The sequence below is a fragment of the Pleurodeles waltl genome, chromosome 7 (assembly GCF_031143425.1).
Source record: "Pleurodeles waltl isolate 20211129_DDA chromosome 7, aPleWal1.hap1.20221129, whole genome shotgun sequence".
Classification (NCBI taxonomy): Eukaryota; Metazoa; Chordata; class Amphibia; order Caudata; family Salamandridae; genus Pleurodeles; species Pleurodeles waltl.
In genome coordinates this window covers 614,215,621-614,237,151 of record NC_090446.1, presented here as the reverse complement: position 1 = coordinate 614,237,151, position 21,531 = coordinate 614,215,621, and the positions used below count along the sequence as shown (strand labels likewise).

Below are 21,531 nucleotides of genomic sequence, written 5' to 3'. Positions count from 1 at the left end.
AGTCATAATTGTGATGTAGTGGGCCCCTACCACCTAGGCCACACCACCTGCACCTTAGGCACTAACGATACCTACAGCTATGTAAAGAGGGCTTCCTTCTCTACCCATTTCACGGTGCCAACGCTATTAAGCGTGAGGCCCAAAGTAGGCAGATTTCCCCTTTCTTTAATAGAAAAGGGAAAAACCCAAATCTCAGCTGCCTTTGGGTGAAAGTGAAAAGGGTGGGTGGGTGGCGGGCTTATGTGCTGTGAAGCCAAGGGAGAGACAGAGAGCTAAAGTATTAAGCCTCCTCACTAAGGTGCCTGCTGTGTGAAAGAAATGTACATGTGTGCAAATGGTTAATTACCAAATGCAAAGGCTGCTTTGAAACCGGTATAGGCTTTAATTGATGGAGTCACTTGATGTTTCATGATGACAAATATGTATTCTTTTTGAAAGGTGACATATGGGTCTGAGTTCTGAAAAGTGTCCTTTTAATGGACGCTTTTAAATGCTTGACCTATGTGCTGTGTGATTAACTATTATTAAAATCTAAACTTTGAAAGCATTGTTTTATTTTAAACATTTCATCATTTAGTGGTTGCCTATCTTATATTGTGTATAAACAGTTTACAAATAATGGCTTACCTATTCACAGCGCTTTCTGTTACAAGCTGGGACCTCGTAGTAGTATAAATACACAAACCCCTGTTCCCCAATGTGCCAACCAGGATTAATTTCTGTAACTCCCTGGCCTCACACACAGACACCTTCAGTGACTGCGTTAACCAATCGAGGTTTCAAAATGTAAAAGTGTGCATTTTCCACTTATTAATGTATTTTGCATTTATATTTAATTTAAGGTGAGTATGTTGTTTTGCGGTTACAAAGTTAACAAAGTTCTGCTTTCAGGCAATCTTTATTTTGTGCCATCTGCGCCCCCCTGGAAGTACTGCCATGAAACCGCAGGAGACTGGCCCCACAGTTTGAAGACCTCTGCTTTAATGCATTTTCCAACACTTTGGCTAAATGCCTACAGAACAATCTATTTATCCCTCCCTTTTCAAAATGAGCAGTCTTTTACCCTTCGTTAATTTTCCAATACCAACCAATGGAATGCCAAGATAAGCATAAGGATCACGGTATCGAACTCCACCTCATCCAGTGTTCAAAGGCTAGTGCAAAGATTTAACTGCTATTCAAATTGTTTACAATACTGGATTTCATGGATAAAGCTTTTTTGTAAACCCTTCAGAGTGAGGTTTAAGAGAGAAGGGTCGTGCGCATACCTTATTGACCAATAAGTAGGGTGCAGGATTGATTATTAAACACAATGAGGTCTAAAGAAGGGGCTCTAGGAGGTGCTGTCCCAACTGTATCTAACCACTGCCTTTAATGGGAATAGGTACATTTTTCAATATAGGATAGTGTTTTATTCTAAGTTTTCATATTGCCAAGTTCTGTCTAGAGACCCAGATAGGAATGTGACTATGAAGCTTCTGTGAATATTTCTGCTCAACCCCCTAATTTGTTCTCTCTTAGCAGTAAAAGCCTATTTGAGTACCACGCCTACATTGGTGAGATGCGTGAGGGACTTTCAGGATACAGTTTGAGATCTCGAAATGGTCACCTCATCAATGAAATAAAAGCCAAGCAGCAAAGTAAAATATGTAGGGTAATAAGGAATATGTACAAAAATATTCAGCAAACACAACAAAAAATAACAATTGTCAATGAAAACACACCATAAAGAGCAATTGTTTATTATTATTAACAAAATAATCATTCTCACTACCATGAAGGTGTAAGGTTTTTCTTGCTTATATTGTTTTCACTAGATTCAAAGTATATAAAAGTAACCCTTAACACAGAAGAAACAGTCTATGCTCGTTGAAGCACAAGAAGAGTGAAGCAAGAGCAAATGATATGCAGTTCTCACCACAGAAACATAAAAGCATTGAAGGTGTCCCCATCCCAGACCCTTCTAAAAGAAGACCTGGATGAGGCAGACAGGAAGCTAAAGCACCTTGTGAGTTTGAAATCACATGCGGTACCCACTGCATCAATGATAAGTTGACAAGGCCACTAAACTTACAATAAAGATTATGTTGCTCTCCTCCTCCTACCTTGGGCAAAGAGCTGGATTTCAGGAACAGTAACAGCCTCCCGTCCACTTGTGTTAACCTACCACGTGGGCCCCACTAAGGGTATTAGTTAGCAGTGTTCCTCTGACTGGAAGCATGCATGTAGGTTTCTTAAAGTTTTCTGAGCTACAGTGTGAGAAATGGATAATACAAGGGGTTCATGAAGTGACTGCGACTCGATGAACGCACTGGAACAGGTAGGTAAGTTAACCTCTTCTTTATTTAAGATCTGTTGTACAAGGAAACAGGTCAGTCTAGGAACAAACCGAGGCTCAAATGACACGGAAAGACTCCACACGTCAAAGATGCACTAGAATCTCCTCGTGTCACCAGCCTCAACATTCTACCCCAAGCATAAGCACACACAACACCCCCCCTTTTTTTTTCTAAATTAAAAAACAAAACAAATAATATTGATGGAAAACCACACACACAACCATGTGCGATAATATTAATGGAAAACACACACACAACCCATGTGCGACCAACCAGCCACTGGGTATCCTGAATATCTGATATATATCCCAACACCAAATCTTTCAACCAACAAGGAGGTATCACCTTCCTCTTTCCTTCACGCAACACACCCTCTGAAGGCCCCATCTCAGGATCTGATACTTGCCTCTCATCTCCTTCACACTCATTAACACCAACCTCACGATCATCGACAACACTACCCCGATCAAGATTAGGAAAACAATCCTCCCCTGACACCCGATGTCCATCCACCTCATCCTCTAACCAATCAGCAGTTCCTCTCCCATCCACCGTTCCATCCATATCCTCATCACTACACATAAGATTTTGCCCATTGTTAAGCAAAGCAACACGTTTAAGATTACAAACTCTACCATCACTCAATCTGACGGCATTATGTAACACTTCCATCACCTGCTCTGGCCCAAAATACTGACTCTCATGCTTCCTAACCTTATAAGGCTTCTTAACACGGACCCAATTACCCACATTAATCTTGACCGGCTTCACATTATGAAGTTTATCATAATAGAATTTAGTTTTTGCTTGTGACTTGTCTAAACAATCATTCAGCAACTCCATGGACCAGTGTCTAATTCCAGTATCCACTAACCAAGCAGGGTTATGTTTACTCCTAGGATTTCTTCCTCTCATAACAACAAAAGGACTTAATCCTGTTGCACCGTTCTCAGTGATTCCATATGCCCACATCGCCTTGAAAACAGCAGTATGCCAATCCAGACACTTTTCCATAGCTCCCTGAATAACAACCTTGATGACTCTATTGAATCTTTCTACAGTGCCATTACCAGTGGGATTATACAGAAATGTTGTTTTATGCTTGATCCCCACTCTCTCAAAATACTTCCTTGCAGCATCAGAAACAAATTGCACACCATTGTCACTCAACAATTTTGCTGGGATACCTTCGGACAAAAACGTTCTGTCCAGGAATTCAAAACTGTAGTAGTGTCAGCCCTTTCTACTATTCCAATTTCTGGCCAGTTAGAATACAAGTCAATTAGTACAATCACATACTCCTGTGCATCGCCAACCGGTCCAAACAAATCCACAGCAACACACTTCCCATGGTTGATTAAGTAAAAACATTTGCTCCATAGATGGTCTTAGTGTACACAAACTCTTATCAGCTGAGGAACACACTCTACAAGATCTAACAAATCTTTCCACTGCCTTGTCCACACCAGGCCACCAAAATAAATCTTTAACTATAGATTTGGTCCGGACAATGCCAAAATGGCCTTCGTGACTCAATTCCAAAATCGCTTCCCTCACACCACACGGAGGAACGATTTTATCTCCCCTCAAAATAACATCCTTAACTACAGAAAGCTCAGATCTAACTTCCCAAAAGTACTTACAAGACTCTGTCAGCTGGTCCTTCCTAGGCCACCCTTCTAAAACATACGTCAACACAGATTGCAATACAGCATCCCCATCCATTTCTTTTCCCCAAAAATCTTTATTCAGAGCAGGTTTACCAGAATCATGTACAAGAGCAATACTGAATTCACTCCACGGATCATCCACACACCTTTCTAACGGACTTGGCAATCTAGACAAACAATCAGCCATTAGATTGTTTTTACCAGGTACATACACCATGCGCTATGTAAAATCCTTCTTGCACATGGACAACCTTATTATTCTCGCTGACGCCAACACGCTACCTTCACAAGTGAGTAACTTGATCAAAGGTTTATGATCACATTGAATCTTTATATTCTTACCCCACACAAACGCACGGAAATGTTCCAATGCCCAAGACCAGGCTAAGGCCTCTTTTTTAATGACAGAATACCTCTCCTCAGATGGTGACAAAGATCTGGAAGCAAACAAAATGATCCTATCCCTTCCATTCCTGTCTCTCTGAGATAAAACTGCAACAAGTCCTTTGTTAATAGCATCTGTAGGTTCAAAAGTGTCTAATTCCGGGTCAAAGCTCTCTAAATTAGCTACTTTGCTTAAATCCTTTTTCATTTTTACAAACTCTCGTTCACATACATCATTCCACACAAACCGTGTATTTCTCTTAAGTAGAAGCCTTAAGTTAGAAACCTTTTCTGCGAAATTCGAGATACATTTCGTGCAAAATTCCGCCATTCCCAAGAATGACCTTACATCATCCTTGATTGTAGGAGTTGGTGCGTTAAAAATAGCATCAACCAATGACGCCTTAGGTTTTACCCCCTCTCCACTGATCTCATGTCCCAAATACTCCACACTTTTCTCAGCAAATTTGCACTTGCTTAATTCTACAGTTAAGCCTTTGCTTTCCAACACATGTCGCAACCTTCAACCATGTACATTCCTATCTTCCCCAAACACCAAAATGTCATCCTGAAAACACATCACCCCCTTGGACTTTCCAAACAACTTATACATTAAACGTTGAAAAACAGCAGCAGCTGACGCTAGTCCAAACAGCATCCTCTTATACTGGAAACACCCAAAAGGTGTAATGAAGGCCGTAAGCTTCTTTGATTCTGCAGACAGTGGAATCTGATGATAGGCTGCAGATAAGTCAATCGTGGAAAACCAACAGACACCTTTAAGACTGGAAACCATTTCAGTGATCTTCGGTAATGGAAAGCGATCAATAACAATGTTGTCGTTCAAATATGGTAAGTCAACGCACAAGCGAATCTTCCCGTTGCTGCGCTGTGCTACTACCACAGGTAAAATCCATTCAGAACCTTATATTGGTTCAATGACATCCATCATCAATTTCTCCAACTCTTTTGAAACCTCATCTCTTATCATTAAAGGCACAGGTCTCACTTTGTGGACTTTTGGTACAGCACTTTTTTTTAGTACGATCTCATGTTCAAAACCTATTAGTTTTCCCAGTTGTTATTAAAAACGTTAGGAAATTTTCTTTCCATTTCCATGGCCAAGGAGTCAATTTTTTCCCCACTATAACTTTCAGGTTGAATATCTGGTTGCAATAAATGTGTGCCGATTTTATCCACAAATGTTTTGTTCCACACCTCCTCATTGATTATGGTGAATGGTGAGCCAGAGTCTGCATACATTGTAATAGGAATACCACCAATTTCCATTTCACACATTGGTTTCCCTTTGGTATTCTCTTCAGTTATATTCAAAACAAAATTTCCATCCTCCACAATTCCTCTGGACTTGACATTTTTCTCTTCGATATCACTTCCTGTCTGGTCATCGCCTTCGTATATGCATTTAGCTATCTTCTTTTTATTCCTGCACACCCTTGCAAAGTGGCCCACTATACCACATTTGCTACACTTAAGTTTTAAAGCTAGGTATGTTTTAGCGTACGCCAGATATTCCTTGCTATCACATCTGTAACACCTTCGCTCACCATCGCCACTTTGCGGAGTTTTCTGCTCCTTCACAATTTTTCAATTCACCACTTTATAAACACTATCAGCACTTTTCTCTGTTGACTTCAACTCAGAAGCACACCTTTCAGAAATTTCTGCCTTTCGTACTATAGCTAAGATATCCTCAAGTGGGGAATCACCATTTATCCATAATCTTTCTTGAATGGATTGATTGTTACAATGCATAACTAACTGATCCCTTATTAGGTCATCATGGATTGCGCCGAACTTACAGTCAAGAGCTAATTTCTTTAAGTCTGCAACATAGTCATCCACGGACTACCCTTTCTCTTGTTTCCTTTGAAAAAACTTATATCTAACAATTCCAATGCAAACTTTAGGTGCAAAGTATTTATCAAGATCTTGCGTCACTGCACTAAAAACCCATATGTCCCCACTCACAGGACATTTTGGCATTTTATTGTATGTCTTCAATCCAATAGGTCCCAACGAATGTAACAAAATTATTTTCTTCTGTTCTGCAGCCATTTTATTCTCTTCGTCAATAGCACCAAGATAATTTAGAAAATAGTCGGAAGGACTCCCACTGGACAGGTGGCGCACTTCCAGCAGACCAAAATGCTTGCAGGGGAATAATTGTAAAATTTGGTTGTGCCATACTGCACCACGCCCCAGTGCACAGTTCCAGTGAAAATATACAACTCCTGTGTAGCTTACCAGTACTATCCCAGTGATTGCCTTAATGTTCAATTAAATCCGGACCTGTTTCCACCTGATAATAATTGCCAGATAATAGACGTTGGCAAATACAGACAAATGCGTCCCTGTTGTCAAGGTGTTGCGACGCTCATCACGGCAAACTGAAGAGAAAAAAAAAACAGAATAAAGCGTCCCCGTTGTTAAGGTGACGCATGCGCATCAATGAATGCTGGAAGCTCTGTCCGTAATTCAGTGTCCCCATTGTCAAGGTGACATGTGTGCGTCTGTGAGTGCAGGGAGCTCAACGGTTTCCGCTCGCGTGTTTCCGCCTGAACAGCATGTACACGGATAACCAGTCCACAAGAAACAAAGATCAAGATCTCTCATAGACGCCAGGACTCCACTGTTATATATATATATATAAAGTGGCAATCACCTCGGTAGCAGGATAGCGCTGGCAACGTAGATTGTCTCCGCTGATGTGCGCTGGCCGCAGTCCACGAAATACCGCTAACACCGTAGACCGCCACACCATTAAGCTCCTCATCGCCAAATTGAAGTGACTGAGACTCGATGAATGCACTGGAACAGGTAGGTAAGTTAACATCTTCTTTATTTAAGATCTGTTGTGCAAGGAAACAGGTCTGTCTAGGAACACACCGAGGCTCAACTGACACAGAAAGAGTCCACACGTCATAGACGCACTAGAATCTCCTCGTGTCACCAGCCTCAACATTCGACCCAAAGCATAAGCAAATACAACAGTTCAGGAATTAAACAGCACCTCTTTCAAGCCTGTACCTGAACACAGTGCTTGAAGCATCAATTCCAAACTTCCAAGTTACGCTGTGACTTCCAGGTGGACTGGGATTGTGTGCTCATTGTGGTCTTTTTTGCAACATGAGGAAGACACTAATGTTATAAAAGTAGGTAGGGAAACAGAAGTCTACTCACAGGCCAATGCACCAGAAGGTGACAGAAAGGCAATTTAGGATTTTGCACGAGACTGTCCTAATCCAAAACCCTATTCCTTTTATCACAGTGGTTGAGGAGTTTAATTTTTGCATTATCGTGGTTTCTCATTTACGGATTAGGTGTTTGATTCATTTGCGCATCATTAATCATGCTTTTTGTTCCAAAACTTCTGATCCCTGGACTCTCTTCCTCATTCTGTTCCCAGCATGACTTTGTTCTGTTGCATGTTAGACTACATTACTGGACTATAGATTCCAAGTTACCAAATATTTCTCAAGCTGACCTGTGGCAGAAAACATCTTTCTTTCAAAGTTTAGGGGAACAGACAGACTTGTAAGTCAAAGCCCCGTTAGCCTATTCGGCAGCTTGAACCGTCCATAAGGCAGTCTGCATGTATCATTCAGATCACATAATAAAATTCTGCCGGGCAGTGCTCCAAGTTGTCAACCTTCAATAAATCAATAAAATGAGCAACCCAGAGGTGGGTGATACCATAACCTAATGTTTAATACATGTCCCTTCTACAAGGGAGAGATACTTTAGTGCCTTTGGGTATAACTGCCCTGTTAATCATTATGGGCTAATTTCCCCCAACTTTACTTCAAAGCCTGTCATGTCCCTTGCTTGCCTCCTTACCTGTTGTTGACCTTTGTTTTTTCCATCTGCTCATTCTGGCGCACATACCACTCGTCCAAATCCTTTTTGGCCTTCTCCCGCCATTCTTGCTCAGCTAACTTCGATGAAGCATCTAAAATAAAAGACAAGTTGAAACAAAAGTAAAACAAAAATTTGGCACTATCACCAAAGAGATTTGGCTGCAACCGTGAAGCAGTCCAACAGCAAGCAAGTAAAACAGAAACACAGGAACATTTCTGGATTCCCAAATAAATGATCAACTCAAGGAAAATCTACTTACAGGCTGAAAACAATATCTGGAATAAGAGCTAGAGACCAATCCTGACGTGGGCCCTCCCTGTGATTCATGGAAATCATGCAGACTGCCCACTACTGACCCCTTGCTTCCTACAACTCTCACTGGTCAGGTAAAATCATTTTTTGCGTCTAATGAACTCTGTCCTGACCAAGTGATTAACTTCCCAAGTACAGTAACCTCCTTCTGGACAAGTGTCGCTCTCCAACAATTACGAATGGAGAGCATTGTTGGCTAAATCTTTCTTCAGACATCTTGTTGATGCTCACTGGCTACTACCATGAGATTCCAGGTGACCTCTGCTACTTTTTCTTTAAATTCTCTGAGACCCTTGTTGGTCAGAAGATCCCCATTGCTGATCCTTGGAGACCCCCTGCTGATTTAATGCTATCATTCCTCTGCTCTCATTGACCCCTGCTACAAAGGTGCTGTCCTCCTAAAGTCCACAAAACCTGCTGATTTGGTTTCACCATTTTGAGTATTGAAAGACCTTCTGTGGGCAATATAAACTCTTTCACTTCTCCCTCAACAGTCTTCGAAACGGTTTGATGGTCCGTAATGACAGCACACCATACCCACAATCTGTGCACCTTCAAGTTCCAATGCTGCAGTTTGGACACAGTACTTGATAGGTGCAGTCCTTGTCCAGCTTAGTCTCCCTGTCAACCACTAAACATATCTATCTATTCCAAGTTGCCTTCTGTTTGTTGCTCCTCACCAAGTTCTTCCAGACGTTTTTTCTGCTCTTCTCTCCACACACGGATACTTTCTGGCTCCTGGGTCAACCGGTCAGCCCGAGCTATAGCTGAATATCCATCGCTATGTCCGTTGGAGTCCTGCAGAGTACAAGGCAGGCATATGAATCTCCTTGTGTACTACCCACATTCCACTCCATCTTAACACCCTTCAACTTTTTAAAATTTGTTTGCTTTAATTTTTTTGCATCTCAGGTGCCTCTTTATACATATCGAACTGCAACAATGTTCTGTCATTGGGCACTGAGCATCATGTTTTCATGTTACAAGAATGCTAACACCAAGATAAGAGGTGTAACCACCAAACATAGTCAAAAGGTAACTGAGATTCCGGAGGATACCAGCATCTATCGAAGTGCAATCATATGAGACAAATAAAATCAGGTGATAAACATGTACCAAGGATATGAGCAACAGAGAAGACAGATCGGAGAGCAAAAGCCAGATAAGAATAACCAATGTTTGTGATATATAAAAAAAAAATCATTGTTCTCGGGTCAATTACTAAAAGGACATCCCAGTCCGGTTTCACCACAAGTCTCCAAAGTCAGACACCTTATTAGTCTATTCCAGATGGCCTTGGTCTGGGCCCATTTAGGAAGCTTAGATCACTATTTATTTAATCTAGGAGCTCAAGGTGATTTCTACTGCATTGCAGCTTCCCTTTTGACTACAGCAATAGTTAATTCAGTGAACCAAGATGAAGTCTTATCTGCTTTTGTTGTTAGCATCAATCCCATCAAGCAGGTTTTTGATTAAAGTGTATGTTGCTTGCTGGCACAGTTCCCCAGCAATTTTACCACCTCAGCTGAGAACTCATCAATCACCAGGCATGACCATGTCATTTTAAAGTTTAGCCTTCTGCCGCCTACATCTGGTGCAGTCACTAGCAACTATCAGGAACATTTTATGTACTTTGGCACAGAGTGAGGCACGTGTGGTGCAAAATGATTAAATTGCATGAATTTCAGTTAAGTGTTTCTGGAGACTTTATGGACATGTTTGACGTACATCCTACAACTTAACCTCTACTCTCTCCCATCAACACTTAAGCCAGCAACAAAATGCCTTCTACAAGCAATTAAATTGAGTCTTCCACAAACCCATACGGCTTCTATGACACATGCTCCTGGCTTCCAGGTTTGTCAGATACGCCTCTGCTCACCTTCTTCGTGACCGGAAGCTGAGTGTTCAGCACCCAGACATCTCCCTTCCTCATAACGTCTGCTTGAGCCCTTGACTCTGTCAGCCTAAATTAGCTCTCCTGGCTTTGTTACAGATCAGTGTCTTGACACCTTTAAAGGTATGACATCAGATCCTTACTGAACAAGTCACAGGATCTTCACTGTGACATAACAAAGACAATGTCATTCTGCCCTGAAGTACTCTGGCAAAGTTATTTGCACTGTAATCTCATCATTGCCTTTAAACCTGACCATTAATGCAAAAAGGAGAGCTGGCCAGACACGGCCTTACCTATATCAGAAGGTCACAGAGGAACATGTTGTGTTTATTATTGCTTGAAATTTAGGCAGCTTCTTCAAATTACAGAATGTTGGTACTGGAAATCGAGCAGTTGCCACAGGAAATTGAAGGTGAAGGTACGCTCTTGCCCTGTGGTGATGTGACACAGAATAAATCTTAATTTAAAAGACAACTCTGTGGCTTTACACCTTTCAAATTATTGTCTTGGTGACTGAAGTACTGGGGTGTAATAGGAAAGATTTCTGATCTCTCAAAATCAGCACTCTAAACTTGGCCAGTAGGCAGTGCCACTCACTGTACTAGTCATATATTACGGTAGTTTAATTACAACCCCACCCAGCCCTCTTCTCCAAAGTAAATTATATAGCTTATCTTTTATTTGCCAATTATGATAACACCAGCAAACATTTTCCCTTTAATGCATCTCAGCATGCACATCTAGTAAAATCTTTGTTTGGGTCTCACCTACGGACCACTTTTAACTGCTTTCAAAGACGTACTATGGACAATATCAATACTTACAGCGGGCTTCAGGTCAGGCCACTCCTTACCACTGATTGACTTTCTTGCAAAATTCATTGGCTTGCTTCTTATTTGGTAGCATGTCTTCCTCTTCCTTGGAGAATAGCGTTGTTTTGATTGGATTCTTTCACTGCTTATAGGGAACTACTGCTTTCTTTTTTGTTCGGATGTCATGAATAGCATGTGTTTTCTTGCTGTCTCCCTTGTGGGCTGCTTCCCCACTAAAATCCCCAGCTTTGCGTTCTCCTTGTTGCTCCCTCCAACTCATCCATTGTTTCTCCACCCTGCACCTTAATCTGTCTTTTTATTTTTGCACTGCCCAAGCTCCTAAATTTACTCTCTTTCTTCCTTAACTGCCCCTGCCGCATACTGTTGCATCGAAAATATAGTCTGTTCCACTGAAGTACAATAAATAGTTTTTTTACTTCAAAATACAACCCTACACATTTTTACAAAAAAACAAGGATAAAATAAAATTTGTATATCATCACAACCAAAAACTAAACACGTATGTGAGATTTAAAATTAATTTCTCCTAAATATCAATAAAAGATACATGTGTTACTATCCTGCACAGGTCATGATCAACATAACACCGAGTGACATTTCACAATGATTTAAAATAAACAATGAGTCCATATAATAACTCAAAAGACACAAATAGATGTATACCAGATAAATAATTTCAGTTTTCACACATAAAAAACAAACTAAATAGTTTCTTTCACTGAGAAAGGAACACAAAGATGTTAATCTTCCAAATTAAGAGAGACGTTTAAAAATGAACCGAAGAAAACATCTTCCAAATTAAGAATGCAGCTGTAAACGTCACTACGAGTGAAACACATAGTCTAAATGCATACACTATTTTTCAAAAGAATATCCAGAACATAGTACACTTTTTAGGTAAAAACAGAAGGCTTCTTTGAAAGCGTATTATCTTTAGTTGTCTCACTTTAAACTGTATTATAAGTACAATTTGAGGAGTATTTAATTTTCTAAATGGTTGCATTTTTAAGTATTACTGTAGAAGTGTTATTTTTTAGATGCATTAAGTCTGTACTATTGAGGTAATGCCTTCTGCCTTCTCTCCTTTCTTGTGATATCATGAGTTACACTCATAAGCTCACAAGGGTTTGATTCTTTTATTACACACGTTAGTTGTATACGTTTGGTTGTGCTTATGGTTCTGGAATGGAGCAACTGTGGAAGACGGATACAGCTGGTCAGTAGTAGTCTGTCCTCCCCGTGAGTGGTCCGTCTCAGGTTGTGGGCGGGATTATCAAGATAATAAACCTCAAACTGTAGGCACCTTTCTGTGTGAGCGCTCGCTACATATTGGCGACGAGAGGAAGTCTACGCTCTGCTTCCGCTGCTCACTGACCAAGCCGAGGATCATTTTGGCTGCTGCAGTCAGACGTGAAGCAGATCGCGGACTAGTTACACTCTTCTGCCTTTCCAGGACTCTTTTTGCTCAGCTAAGTGATTCTATTGTGGGTGAATGCCATCCTCAAATGTGCGTTTGCAGTACTGCATCTCCCTTAAATTCACAGTGCAAGAGATAGTGTTACAGTGTGAAAATTACTAATAAAATTGTGTGCTTACCTGAAAGAAAAACCCCAGTTTAAAAGTGCAAGGCTGAAATGAAAATGAGGCCTACACTGATAATTGACACAGATATTTTCGAAAATGAAAATAAAATCACTGTCTAATTAAATGTATTTTATGTTTTACTAACTGAGTAATGAAAATATAATAATTACATGTTCAGAAAATAAATAGTTTGAGTTTTATGAAATCTGGTGATGTAAGCTCAGACTTTGAGGAGATTTTGCTTTGCTCTTTGCTGTGATCAGTCGTATGCAGAATTCTTCCCTGCTGTTTAGAGTGCAGTTCTTCCCTGTACCTGGTTGTGTTCAGATGTGCTTTTATTTTTGCTACTGAAATAACGTGGTATGTGCCACTGACAGTTCAGATGCATTAAGGCCAAATATTACTGAACTGTTCCTATATATGTCACTGTCCACTGAAGTTGACAAGAAGATGCTCCACTGAAGAAGACTTTGCTGCCTGCTGAACCCATTAAGGAGAGGTATAACACAAAGTGCATATTTCTTGCAGGTTTTCTTGTTTTTCTGTTCTAGAAACCCAACAGCTATTTTTAATAGCGCAATAGATGTTTTCCAAATTAGTTTTTGTCTTTTTTTCCTTCTTGCATTAAGTCCAACATGCTTAATCTAATTAGGGTAAAAGTTAGAATGTTAAAATAACTGATTGTGAATAATACATTTGTGTTAATATATTCAATCTCAACTGTGCATCTTATATTGCTATTATTCTGTATGGTGATTCTTGAGAGCCGAATAATTCATATTCTCTCAAAGCTGAGATTCTTAAGAAGGTTTGGTCAACCTGTGGTATTCACGTATCTTTATAATTTGGGTTTGCGCTTGGCTTACTTGATCTTAGCATTGTTAATCTAAAGGGGAATAAATGTTTGAACATTACTAAACTGGTGTGGTGATTCATGGCCAAATAGGTCATGGTGCGTTTAAATTACAGACTCTAATGTTGATTAATGATGGTATTGTATCGTTTTGTTTATTGTTGGCTTTGTTTTGTTCACAGCCAAACACCCTACCTATCTGAGTACTAAAGGTTCATTCGGCCTCGATAGGGTAGATGGTTGGTTACCCCTACGTGTCCCCTTCTAAAATAAATTATCAAAACAAATATAAGGAAGGACGCACCCACAACAGTAGTATGCCAGTAGCGATACCATAAACAGTGTGATGGCTTTGCCTATAATCATGAACCTGCATGTACATGGCAAGACTTTGAACCTCGCATTTCAAAAGATGTGCCAGCATTGTCTACAATTGTGTGCCTGCATGTACACGGTGTTGCCTTGAACTGGGCACATGCCTAAGACATTTTAAAAGCGGCGCACGCTCTGCACTTACTTGTTGAATGAAATTGTGCGTCGCTTAAAATAGAAGGGTATTGATTTGCAGTGAGTGGATGGTATGCCTGATTCAGAGTTCATATGGTGTAATGGGTATGAATGTGAGTTGAGTTTGATTATGGTTGTGAGGTGTGATAGTTTGATGTAGGGGGGTGCATACATTTCTTTTATTTTTTATCAGGTTATACTTTTTGTAATATGTATATACAATTGTAATTTTGTTTAAGGAATATTTATGTACTATGAGTATTTTGATGTGAATCCACATACAATAATAAAAAGAAACAAATAGTTTATGTATGGTCTCTACGCATATTATAAATGGTGTATAAATACTGCATGGTCACATATACTATAACAGAGTGGCCTCATGTTTTATTAATGTTGATATTTCCCCTGGTACGGTTGCCCTATATGCTTATCAGGGGCCCTCTTTTCGTATTTCCATATTCTGGTTGAAAAAATCTTCAGGGCTGACGGCCTATCTAGGATGGCACTGAATGGTACTGATGAAAGTGATCTGGATACTGACACTGAGTGTGGGGCTGCTATAGAGTGTACCACAGTCTCAGGTTTGTAGCCATTTACAGAAAAATAATTGAACGAGGCAAACACTAGTGATGAGAATCTGACTCAAGTAAGAAAATGTATTGTAGAAGGATAGCCAGAAACTAGGAATCGGACAAGGGATCCTTGGTGGGTGAAATTATTATTATGCAACCTGATTTATTTGTTCCACCAGAAAGATTACATTGCACTCTTTAACGCCAAAGAATTCAGAATCCAGCTGCTAGATCAGTACTAAATTTAAACAGATGGAACAACATTACGCCATCTCTCAATGCTCTTCAACGGTACCAGCTATATAAAGAATAACCTTCAAACACTTTACATTACACATAGGGCAATCCATGGGAAAGGATTAACATTCTGACAAAATAAACCTGGGCCATACAATGAAAAGTGAAACCTTAGGTCAAATATGACCCCGTGACTATTAATCCCTCATTATCAAAAAAGACTTAGAGGTGATTCTCAGTACAGCCACAGAAGCTCCGTAATACATTGCCAAAGAGGACAGGGACCATCAGTAACCATTGAGAATTCAAAAGAGAAATAAAGACCTAACTTATTCCCAAATACTGAAACCAAAGAAACTCATATCATAACCGTGGACTGGTTTGTGTATGTTGGTTGGAAATCCGATCCTTACTCATAACTTTGAACGTAAGCCATATGTATGTGCACTGGCAGCAAGTCCGGAGTACACTCTGGGGGTCCCACGCACAACATCAAAACTCAACACTAATAGAGCTGACTACTACCAACGCCCTTCTCTCATCCATATGCTTCAAATGTAGAAATGAGTCACCCATCTTTTTGGAAAGTGCTCTGGAAACTCGACAAGAGGTAGAAAAGCGCTGTATTATGTCACTATAATACAAGATACTGCCTTCATGAATGTAGTGATTGTTTATATCTTGTCTTGATTCTCTCTTCAGGTTCACTGGATCCTCACTCACTGAATATTGGTTGAAGTCGACTGACTTAAAGAGTGTGGAAATTACATAGAAGGTGAACATTGTTTGGAGCATGCCTTATTCTGTTGCAAATTATATTATTAAATGAAACTGTACAGCAAACAAGTTGTTTAGGCTTGGCGAAAATTAAGGACTTGGATGCACCCAGTATTCCGTCACCAGCTGAAGAAAAGCTCAACTGGTGGGTCCAAAATGAAACATTTAATTCAAAACTTTCAGGTCCCAACAGGTGGTTATTATGGCCAGTGGAAAAAAATAGTTGTTTTGGATGCTCCACAGAACGTTTTAGACTGAGCCGACCTGATCCTCGTAACATATCATTGTAACACTCTGGTGTCATCACCACATAAAGCGTGGGAAAAATATGACAGCAATAGATGAAATCTTCCACATTAACCGCTGTTAAAGAACACCTTAGTCTCCTGTCAGAAAAAACAGACTTTCAAGACTTCCTGTTGGGCCCCAGAAAAAAATCCACAAAGTGCTTCTTATATGCAAGATATAATAAAATTTGGAAACTATCACAAAAAGAAGCTGCCGCCTGTTTGAGGCAGATAGATCAGGAAAACTTGCAGAAAGCTTTAGCAGTTGTAGACAATGGAATGGTCACTTTGTTCAACCGCATATACACACTTAACAACACTGTCTCATCTGCAAATGACATCATACAACATGATATGCCATTTGTGCAACATGGACAGAGTCAACTTAGGTTCACTATGCAGTTAGGTTGGATGCTACAAGTTCTGAAAAGTGGCTGTGTGCCCTGGCATTATGTCAGCTCCAGGGACCTATTTGACACTTTAAACTAGATGCAAAAGCAACAAATAAAGGCTAATGAAGAAGAGACTTATATTATGCTCAACACTGAAAAGTTAGAAAAGTTGCCTTTTACTGTGGCAGAAATTCTATCTGCAGTTTGGTTAATACACCGGGTAATTAATCTGCCCATTTCAATACTTCAATTCACCTTGTGTTTGAAGAACATTCCTGTAGGCAGATTTCAGAAGCTAGGAGATAGTTACACTGATGAGGTGTGGGAGCTACACTTTACGCACAATTGTTTCAATGTCATGAAAGAGGTCTTTCTTAGCGGAAGCGAAGGCGAGACTTCTGTGAGCCATTCAATGATTTGCAAACGTCTGTCCTTGCATGGAGCATATAATGCTTCAGCTGTGAATTTAGCTTGTTGTCTAAAGGGTGTTCCTGTCCCTTTGATTCGTCCGGCGTTCTAGGAGCTCTTGAATGGGAGTTATGTGACGCTGAACGAAGAAAGCTGTTGTGGGATGCGAGCTGGAATTGCCTATGTAGTTTAGGTCTCTGAAATTGTGACTTGTTGCGAGAAAGTGCACCCCCCCGAGACATAATAAGTAGCAGAAATATGGCCTCAGCTCAGCTTTCAAAATTTACATTCAGACTGAAAGCTCTTTTGTTTAAAAAACAAGTGGCGCTTACATCTTCCTGCAAGATCCTCACTTGCTGCTCTCTTGTTTGCACTCTCTCTATGTCACCTTCATCCCACTTTCTTTCCATCTCTTGTTTTTTATTACTCAGTCACTCCTTTCTCACCCAGTTGCTATAAGTCCCACTACCACTTCCCCCCTCCACTTCTTATCCTCCCAAGTACCCCAATCTGAACGTATCACAGATAAAGATCAGAAACTCACCGGGAACAGGTCTCCTCCATTCACAGGTGTGGTGACAAGGTCTCCAAAGCCCACTGAAATAAAGAGAGAAGCACAGGTGGTCAGTGATGATGAGAGAACAGTAACACAGACTGATGAGGGCTCTATATATCTCACTCAAAGAAGAGAAAGGGACAGTTTGAATAAACTGGTAGACCCATTTCCCTCCAGGGTGCAGCCCTCTTTAATCACTAAACTTTCTTGGTATCAATCTAAAACAGTGGTTCCCAACCTTTCCACTTCTGTGGACCCCTACTTTATCATTACTGGAACCCGGGGTCTCCCACTGAATCATTATAGAAATTTGGTTAACCACCACTGAGTCATTACTGAAAGCTGGGAAGCTCTTCTGTTAATATTATTTAAATTTTAGAGCAGTCGCTGACTCCCTGAGGAGGCTTCGCGGACCCCCAGGTGTCCCCGGACCACAGGTTAGGAACCACTGGTCTAAAACACATCTTTACAAAGTAGTCAACGCCCTGAGCATGAAGGATTCTGCTCATGAAGACAAGGAAAGGAGATAGTTGGATCCACAAACAAAGAAAAGATTTTGCAGTCAGATTTTATGTCATTCATTTAAAGGCGTTGTCGGTTTTTGACATGCGTACTCATACCTCCAATTCCACACAGCTAACCCTGAATTAAGAAAATGAAAGTTAAACTGGCTATATTGGTCTAGCTTTGTCCATTTTAGATCTGAAAGGATTGTGTCTTGTTTCTACATTACAATGTTATTGTTTTCTGTTAAATAAAGAGCTATAACCAAATTGGTGAACTGTGTGCTTATTCACGCAAGAATCTTGCTCAGAGAATATATATGCCCTCATTAAAAGTTTGGTGGGCAGCTGCCACTGCCTGCCAAACTTGTCCCGCCACCTGCCCGCAAGTGCTGGCAGAACACCGCTGGCCCTATTATATGTTCACCGCAGGGCCGGCCGGCAGAAACAGTGTTTCTGCCGGCCGGCCCTGCTGTGAACAGGGCCTTCACATTGCAGCCGGCTCGTAACTGAGCCGGTGGCAATGTGGCGGTGCGGCAGGTGCAACAGCACCCATTGCACATTCCACTGCCCGTAATTCAGGCAGAAGAATGCACAACGGGGCTGTGCATGGGGGCCCCTGCACTGCCCATGCCAAGTGCATGGGCGGTGCAGGGGGCCCCATGGGCTCCCCAACGCCCCCATTTCGCCAGCCTTTCCATGGTGGTGGAACCTCCATGGAAAGGCTGGCCGTATAGGGACTCATAACCACGCTGCCCTAGTGGATTACAACCGCCGGGACTGCCAGGCTGCCGGCTGGAAGCAGCCTGCTGGTGTCATCGGTCCAACCGTGGCGGCTCCGCCACGGTAGTAATATGGCGGTCCTCACCGACAGCCCGTTGGCGGTGGGACCGCTACCACAAGTAGACCGCCAGACTCGTAATGGGGCCCATAATGTCCTTGTTAGTTTGTTTACATAAATGGAAACAATAAAAGCAGGAGAGCTGTCCTCTATCTTCTTTCCCCAAGGACTGCTGCCCTGCATCTTCTTTCTGTGGGACAGCTGCCCTGCATCTTCGTTCCCCAGAACAGATACCCTGCATGTTCTTTTAACCAGGACAGCTGCCCTTCAAATTCTTTCCTCAGGGACAGCTGCCCTGCATCCTCTTTCCCCAGGGACAGCTGCCCTACATCTTCTTTCCCCAGGGACAGCTGCCCTACATCTTCTTTCCCCAGGGACAGCTGCCCTGCATATTATTTCCCCAGAGACAACAGCCTTGCATCTTCTTTCTCTTTCTAACACTGTAGGTTTAATGTCGACAGAATGGATGTTTGGGCTATGTAGATCATAACTTACTTTATAAGGTTATGTTAAATATTTTTATTTTGTGAGCAATAAAAAACATCTCAATGCCCCCTTATGAGATTAACAAGCAACAGAAAACAACAGTGTAGGGGCCTTTAAAACATAAACGAAAAAGTAAGTGTGGGATTTGAGTGAATGTGCGCGTGGAGAGTAGTGCGCGCGGCGGTGTGGTCACGGGGAAGATGGAACGTGGGTAGCGGTTGGGATTAACGGGAGGTTCGGGAGCGGTCGTGATCGCGGTTGCTGCCGCATATGCATTACCTTGTACCTGTTTGTTAAATTAAAGAATTTAACTCCGGAATCCATACTGTGTATCTTTTTCCACATTGGCGACGAGCGGGAAGAAGCTCCTGAAGTTCTTTAAGCGGCAGCAATCGTTTTTTATACAACTTTGGAGGGTTTGTAACGACGCTTCCTCTCTACCAGTGGATTGTCTTGCTGTGCAACGCATCTTCTCTACAAGTGAACTGTTCTACTGCGCAAGTGAATTTCAATCTTTATGTTATTTTTTTTTTTAGATTGTTTAACATCTAGTATGTAACTTTGATGACGCAGGAGTGTGGCATTTTCGGCGGCCATTTTGGAAGTATATAATTTTTTATTTTATTTTTCCTCCTTCAGTTAATTGTATTGTAATTGTATTGTAATCGTATTTATATAGCGCTTACTACCCCTGACGAGGCGTCAAAGCGCTTTTCGATGAGTAGCACGCTACTCTGGAACCCAACAAGAATTAGTGATGGATTAGTATTGTTAAATAATGAGTACAGTTTTAGTATTATTATGAGTTAATTTGAGCCACGGATATGGAAGTTTGTTAGTTAGATTGACTGGAGTAATGGAGGGGTGGAGGAGGAAAGAAATCCAGAAGTGTTAATTGGGAGTATATCCTTCATTTACTCAAGCCAAAGGCTTGGAGTGAGTAAAGGGGGGACGGATGGGGAAGAGTATGTGGAAGGGTTAGGGAGAGCATAGTAGCAGGGTGAGATAAATGCAGGAGAATTTAGTAGGATTGTGTGGGAGGTCACAGTAGTAGAGTGAGGTTTGGTGCGTTAGATGTGGCAGCCGAGGGAAGAGCTTAGGCATATGTTATGTTTCTGTGACAATGGCAGACCATTGATGTTTTAGGGGAAATTAAATGCAACACAAAACGTATAATTGACCTAGCAGTGGTGTTAGTACTTGGCAAGCAGCAACTACCTGATTGCAGTCATATTGGAAACTCGATGTACCCAGGAAGACAACCTTTTCAAAAAATGGTGAAATTTAGCAGCACCAAGTTAATGCTGGCAAAATTGGAAGTTATTTTTAAGGATACTTCATGAAATTATAGGAAGTGTACATTATTGACAGTAGTATTTTCTAGATGTTAATATAATGTCAAGCATCCAACCTCCACCATTTTTTCTTGCGGAGCCTGGCGAGCATCCTATTCAATGGGAGTTATGGATTGATTTATTTGAAGCTTATGTGGATGTTTTAGAAGATCAAGAATGCACGCCTGACAGACATTTGGCTTTGTTGAAACATAGATTAGGTGCAATTGGTTTAAGAGAATTTAAGAATTTACCTCCAATGGACAATGTGGGAAATGTGGATGTTTATCAACTTGCAAAGAAGAAACTTCATGAACGATATGGCAGGAAGATTAATGTAGTTCTGGAACGCTACAATTTTTACTCCAGAACGCAGCATGATGATGAGACTATAGATCAATTTGTTGCTGCTCTCAGAGGTTTAGCTATTACTTGCAATTTTTAACAAATTTCTTATGACCAGGTTTTGCGAGATCAAATCCTAATGAAAACAAAATCTCGGAAAATTCAGGAGAAATTATGGTCATGTGGCAGTGAATTGACGTTAAAAGGAGCCATTGATGTAGCACGTACGATGGAAGTGTCTGAAAAATGCATCCGAACTGTGAGGAAAAATACTTCGGACTTGGACTCTGAGACTATTACTGTCAGTGCTGTGACAAAAGAATCCAAAGTGATGGAAAAAAAAAGTGAATGGAAAAAGAACAACACAAAAAACTGTTACAGATGTGGAGCTGGAGATCATCTTGCTAATTCTAAAAAATGTCCTGCACTTAATAAGATTTGTAATTTGTGCAAAAAAATTGGCCATTTTGGCAAAGTGTGTAAGAGTGGTATGAATGTGAAGAGTGTGAGTTGTGTTACAGCTCAA

The 21,531-nt window shown here is 41.0% G+C and overlaps 1 protein-coding gene across 2 annotated transcripts in view; it reads right to left on the bottom strand.

The window, feature by feature from the left end:
- The window catches only part of CLTB (clathrin light chain B), a 54,196-nt gene that overhangs the window by 11,308 nt on the left and 21,357 nt on the right, over positions 1–21,531 (bottom strand). For both annotated transcript variants that reach the window (XM_069244574.1, XM_069244575.1), the window contains exons 2-4: positions 17,485–17,537; positions 9,268–9,385; positions 8,255–8,366 (exon numbers count right to left, since the gene is read on the bottom strand). In XM_069244574.1, the coding sequence (XP_069100675.1) occupies positions 8,255–8,366; positions 9,268–9,385; positions 17,485–17,537 (283 nt within the window). The remainder of the gene's footprint in view (positions 1–8,254; positions 8,367–9,267; positions 9,386–17,484; positions 17,538–21,531) is intronic.